This window comes from Gobius niger (genome assembly GCF_951799975.1).
Source record: "Gobius niger genome assembly, chromosome: 16".
In the NCBI taxonomy this organism is placed as follows: domain Eukaryota; kingdom Metazoa; phylum Chordata; class Actinopteri; order Gobiiformes; family Gobiidae; genus Gobius; species Gobius niger.
The window spans coordinates 21,395,599-21,402,399 of NC_136867.1; the positions used below are offsets into that span (position 1 = coordinate 21,395,599).

Below are 6,801 nucleotides of genomic sequence, written 5' to 3' on the forward strand. Positions count from 1 at the left end.
TTTTATCCAAGAAGCTTTTAGATTTGGGTAAAGTCAAGTTCGGGTGGGAGTTAAGAGATGAAATAATGATAAATAAACAAATAAATGTAGAAAAAGCCACGGCTGAATTGGAAAACTCGTGACTATAACTGAACTTTTGCACATATACTGTGCGTTTTTTTGTTTTCATGCAAATATTGTGTGAATCTCATTCAGATCTCAGGTGGAAAACCTCAGTGATTTTGAGGCTTCTTCAAATTTGGATGTTGCTTTATACCTGATAAGACGATAACGGTAGCTTGTGCATTCTGTGATTTCACATGAGACTTTGGAGTTTGTCATACTGTTGTACATTAAACTAAATAATGTGAGAATCTTTGCACGCTTTATTGCTTTTATTTTCACCTGGTCATGTATTGCAGATGACTTGGGAAAAAAAAAATATTATAAAAAATGAAGAATCACTGTGTGGTTTTTGGCAAAGAGCAATCGCCATCAGCAAATCTCAAAAGATGCACATGTTCTTTGCAACCAACAAAATATCCAGTCTCCAACATTGTATTGCCTATAAAAGCTGTAATTCTAGTATTAGTCCAGCAGTCCATATTTCAGCCTGCTTCAAATGTCATTGCCCTAATTTAACCCAAGACAAAAAGCCATTATCCTTCATTAGATTAATTGTACAACAGATTAGGGGAAGTAGGGCAACCCTGTCTTGTATTAAAGCAAAACACGACCATACTCTACTGTCCACAGCTCTTGCTCTAACTTTTTATTTAGTGTTTATTTTTCCGGCTTAACATCACATAGCCGAACATTACAAAGCACACTTTACGCCTCTCTACCTACCGCAGCGTTTTCCCCGCATGCATTAGCACTATTTGATGCCAGCATTATGTAAATCGCGCAACTCCGCTTTGAAAAGGCTCGGGGAGTGAAATGCCCAAACGCCCATTTTACTTTTATGTTTTTATCCTCTCCGCTGGCGTATGCATTACCGAGCCCCACTCCGCCCTTTCGATTTCCCGCGTTTAACCAGGTTTTACAGATCAGAGTGCTTGATATATAAACATGCCCCCTCGCCATTGTGCCTTTTGTGAGTCTCCAGCCTCCCTTTTCCCCCCACAGTGATTGACAATCCCCATTCACCTATAAGTGCCGCCTTCATCTCCGCGGCTTTTAATTTCAAATGCGAGCTTGGTTTTTCTGTGGCTTTTGACTTGCTCTTTTCACCGGCTGCTCTGAAGTAAAGAAAGAAAAAAAAAGATACATATGAGAAAAAAAAAAGTGGAATAATAATAATAATAGCATATGGCACGGTTTGCCTGCCACTCTGCACCACTGTATTACAAAAAAAAGGGGCTTTTGGAGCAGGGGCATTTGAAAAGAGGTAACACCAAAGCCATCAGACTGTGATGCATTCAAAAAAAAAACGAGAGAAGAGTGCTATTATTAAACACAAATAAAACATGTCACATTCAAATTACAGGCACCTGCAGAATGTTTGGAGCCGGAGATGAGGAATGAGGTTGCAATTGAATTTTAAAGCCAAAAATCCAGACGGACTTTTTGAACTATTATAGAAATGTAATGTGCGAGTGAGAGGCTAAAACTGATCATCTTTAAGTGTAAGCTTTGGAGACATTAGCGATATCTGTGAACCGCATGTTTGAAATATTATTACAGCATTTATGTATATTTTGGTTTTGTGTGAATTGACTAAAAAAAAGTTGCATATTTGGTAAAGGTGAAATGACAGAGTAAAACATAATAATGTCACTTACTTTTTCTTTATTTCAATTTCAATTGTTTCTGGGTGCGTCAATTCTCTTTTGATCTTTTGGCAATTTACTTTAAAATGTTAAATACTTATGGAAAGGCTTGTATAGGAATAATCATGTAATTATTGTTAAAGAATGAAATTTAAAAATTCTGTTTTTCCAGGGGGGGAGCGACAATCATTTTTGAGTCAATTTCAGAAAGGCTTTTTTCAATCAGAATCAGAATTGTATTTATTGCCATGGTTACGAACAGGTTCACAACTTGGATTTTTATTATTATTATTATTTTTACATAAAACATAACACATAACTTAATTTTAAATTAAATTTAAACAGCAATTTGACCAATAGTGAGTGTTTTCATTTCCACAAACTTTTTTTTTTTTTTTTTGCATTGTAGAATTGTGCAAACATAAAATATAAATCCTTGATGATATTTTAAAATGATGTCAGAATGCAAAGAAATAATGAATTGTACTATATTCATTATTTCTTCACTCATTATTCACAGAACAAAAGGGGCAAAGCTCGACATTCACAACAATAACAGTGAGTATGTGAATGTCGAGCTTTGATTTACCACATGTGGTAAATCAAAACAAAGTGAAGAAACCTTCAGTACAAATTGAGACTGCTTTGCGTTCTTTTGACTACAGAGAGATAAAAGCGATTGAGAGCAAATAGCAGATGAATAACAGATGAGTGAATCATTTGATAGGATTAAAGTGGTCAAAGATGAGTCAAAGGGATTGTTATAATAATGTCTTAATGGAGTATTAAAGAAAAAAACACAAGATCAAAAAGGCATGAATTGTATGAAAATTATCATGTTTAGGCCTATGGGCTGTTGTGTTACAGCATGTGCTTTCTTCTTTGCAAGTATAATAAAATCCAAAGACTTTTGAAAATGTGCATGTCGAACAAAGCGAGAGATATTTTCTTTCACAAAGCCACACAATGCAAAATAATATGAATAATATAAATGTAGCCTAAACATTACTGACTTAGATTCGTTTGCAGTTTATTTAATGTAGCCTAATAAAATAATAAACTATAGCTACTGTTTGCATTCCGTAAGCATGGCGTCTGATTTAAAATGTCCCAGTCCAATTACATTGCAAAACAACGCCTTTGATTCAAACAAATTGCGCAAATTAATTGAAAAGGACTCAAAACCCAGATAAAAGACAAAACACGACGCGCGTATTGCTTGAAATAATCATGAATACATCGCCGAGGTCCCGGTTCCGTTTAGGTGTGGAGTCCATCTCTGCAGCTGATTGAAATCCGTTGTTCTAGGGCATTAGGCTCGCGCAATACGCATTTCTCCATCTCCATCCTCGGCCTTAATGATCGACCACATCCAAAGCGGCACATTCTGAGATCACAAAGTTATCTGTCAGCCGCCCGAGCATGTGCTAACGACCCATTGAGTGTTAAATGCAATCAGCGACTCCCATTAGTCTCTATACCAGGGGCAATTCACGTTCCTTCACAGCCGCGTCCTCCGCTGCAGCCTATGTTGATTAGCGCTGTAAATATGCAATAACTCCCTCTTTCTTTCGCTCAATGGAGGCGATAATGGCTCGTTATCTTATCGCGGTCAGGGGGGAAATGGTCCGTGTCACGAAGCCGCAGCGGAGGACCTGCCGCTGGGAGGGGAAAAAGCGCCCCGCAGAGCAGAGCGCACAGGCCCGGGTAATGAGCTGAGGCCGTGCCGCTGTGCGCTCTGGACACTGTCTGTCTGTCTGGCACGGAGCAGGTAATTTGTGTTTACGCGCGGCAACACAAACATTGGTGGAGGTTTTACGCACACGTAATAGAAATGTCTCGCGCATAAATATGGATTAAAGATCACAGCCTATAATGGGTGACTTTGAGAGGGTTCATTAGAGCAAACTCGAACAAATAGCCTTGGAACTGAAAATGTCTTTATAATAAAGAATTTTAAAACTCACGGATACTAAAATATGCACAACAAATATAGTCTCTTTTGTTGTTGTTTTTTTTTTTAAGCTAAACCCTTCATTTTATTTTTCCAAAAGCTCAGTAACATAAGGCTGTTTTGTAAACCAAATAAAGTGCGCAGAGCTGAAGCTTAAAATAGGATTTAGCGCTGTGATTTGTCACTTGTTTGTAACCCTTATTGACATCAGACCTGAAGGAAAGGCCGTATCCGCCTCCTCAATGTAAACACTAACGAGTCCATCGATTATGATGCCTTCGCTGACAACAAAATAATCGGATTACTCTGCAGGAAGAAATTCTCTGGTGCAACACTGGAGTTGTCCAAAAAGTCTGCAAACAGTGCGGATTATCTTAATTGAATTAATTCTCAATACACAGCTCTGCAGCTGATTCCAGAGCAGCCACTGCGCAGTGACGTCAGCGGGGTATAAAGGCGGCGCTCCTGCGCTGGTGCATAGACTGTCCCACACAGAGGAGCGCACAGTGAACAGACTTCCCAGCAACATGACGCACTTTTAGGAGCTAGAACGGGACATTTACTTTGATCAATTCTTTTACTCACTTCTTGTTGTTTTTGGAGCCGCGGTGATGCCCGCTGGGATGTTCAGCATAGACAGCATCCTGTCCGGACGGACGAGCTGCAAAGAGCCGCTGCTGCTTCACAGAAACCCCGTGTTGCTGTCGGCCGCGGGCCTTACGGACTCTATATACCCCGATTACAACGGACTATACTCGGCCACATGCGGCCCGTCTCCTCCCGGTGTGCAGCCTCTGAGCGGGACTAGATTGGGATATAACAGCTACTACTACGGGCAGCTGCACATCCAGGGACCCGGGGTCCAGGGGGCTGGAGGAGCGCCGCCCTGCTGCGGCTCGGTGCCCGGTCTCAGCCCACAGCAGTGCCCCTGCATCCCACCAGGTGAGAGCATAATTATAATGTGGCATAGACTTTTGGGGCAAAATGTTTAGCAGCCATCATGGTGACGCCTTACAAATGCTGATTGATGTATTTATTTAGTTTGAACTGAATAGATCGAATAATGCTCTGGAGTTTATGCCAAAAGTTCTATTCTGAAGTTCTTGTTTTGTGCGTAAAAACTCTCTAATAACGCCTTCGCTTAGTCTGCTGCACTCGGCTGCTGTTTGACACTTCAGGCCATAATTGTGACAGATTTGATCCCGCTCTAAAGTCTAAATGTCAGTGTTTATTGTTTTTACGCATGATTTAAAGCAACACTACCTCGTATAAATGCTGCAAGATTATAATCTTTCCCCATAAACGCAGAGCTTTCTGTACACACGGTGCTCACTGTTTCTGCTAGAGAGACATAACTCTTCCGTGTGTTTACGCACTTACATAAAAGCAACGTTTGGATTGCCCCGACTCTGCGCGCTCACGTCCTGTTTGTGTCTCGTAGGATACGACAGTCCCGCCTCGGTGCTGCTGTCTCCCGTCCCGCAGATGATGTCCTATATGAACATGGGCAGCTTGTCCCGCACCGAGCTCCAGCTCCTTAACCAGCTGCACTGCCGCAGGAAGCGCCGCCACAGGACCATCTTCACGGACGAGCAGCTTGAGGCTCTCGAGGGCCTGTTCCAAGAGACCAAGTACCCGGATGTGGGCACGAGGGAACAACTGGCCCGCAAAGTGCACCTGCGCGAGGAGAAGGTGGAGGTGAGATTGCAATCCCTCTTGGCTTTTACGCATCAGTCTGGCTCGAGCGTCTCTTTCGCACGCTGTCTCCAAGGACAAACCTTTCTATTCAACTATTAATTCATCCATCCTTATGGTGATTTTAACATGATCTGGCCTCTGAATTTATTAGTTTAACTTTGTACAGTAACCTTTAATAACAAATTAATCTCGCTGATCGAGCAATTCTTTTTTTACGAGCGTCTATTGAAATAAAATGATTAGTTAAAACGAGGTTCTTAAAGACTGTTAGGAGATGATCGGTTAGATACATTTTACAGATTTATTTAATTATCTGCTGCCTCTTTAAAACGTTAACATTGATAGGAATCCTCTATTCGCGACTGAATGTGTCTTTCTATCTCGTTTAGGTTTGGTTCAAAAACAGACGCGCGAAGTGGAGGAGGCAGAAAAGGTCTTCTTCAGAGGAATCTGAGAACTCACAGAAATGGAACAAAACGAACAAACTGTCCGCGGAGAAAACCGAGGAGAGTAAGAGCGAGGTGGACTCGGACAGCTGACCGGGCCCGCGCGCGCAGGCCTCGGCTTGTACATAGAGTGGACAGTCTGTGGACTCGACCTCGTGGTGTGAACCGTGTCGCCATGTTGCACAGTTGTACATACACAGTTTAATATGTGTCGTTATTTATATTTATTTAAGTCTTTTGTAAAGTAAGGCTGCGTCAGGCCACGGATTTATAGTGATGTTCTATGTGACATTAAATGTTGTATCTGGCGTTCGTTCCGCTGTCCACGCGCTTTGACGCACAGGACGCAGCTGTACAAACGCACGAGGGGCTGCATGTCTGCAGTTTTGCACGTGCAGTCTTTATACATTATGAACTTTATTTCATTTCGCCAGAATAAAATCTTTAGAATGAAATGCGTATACATTAAAGTCAAACAAGTATCAGTCTCTGATTGTACTTTGTCTTATTTGATATGTTACTCTGAGCACACAGACAGCGACACAACCGTAGGCCAACTCAAATATAGCCATCTTGAAATATGTTTATACATCGACCTAAAGTATAGAAACGATTTACATTTTGAATCAAAAGGACCGCGCGTAATTACGCACAAATTTCATTTCGCCTCTATGGACAGTTTTAATGTTTTGGCCTGTTTATAAATTAGCCTCAGACCTGCGGTCATGCATTCAGTCCTAAAGCTTCAAAATGTAAAAGAAAAATATTTGCAGGCGCTAAAAATGATTTATTTTTCTTTTTTTCTTTTTTTCTAATTTACTTGAATTTGGATATATACGATATAATAAAAATATCAGCACACACACACTCACTGATAAAGCTATTGTAAACTGTGAATTTATTTATCTATCATATGTTACATTTGGGATGATACAGATAAAGATATCGCCTA

General features: G+C 40.8%; 1 protein-coding gene across 1 annotated transcript; it reads left to right on the top strand.

Moving 5' to 3' along the window:
• Window positions 1-4,201: 4,201 nt before the first annotated feature.
• gsc (goosecoid) lies at window positions 4,202-6,275 on the top strand. Its single transcript, XM_079573947.1, has 3 exons — window positions 4,202-4,647; window positions 5,147-5,403; window positions 5,793-6,275. The coding sequence occupies exons 1-3, from the start codon at window positions 4,317-4,319 to the stop codon at window positions 5,940-5,942; spliced, it is 738 nt and encodes a 245-aa protein (XP_079430073.1). The 5' UTR covers window positions 4,202-4,316; the 3' UTR covers window positions 5,943-6,275.
• The last annotated feature ends 526 nt before the right edge of the window (window positions 6,276-6,801 follow it).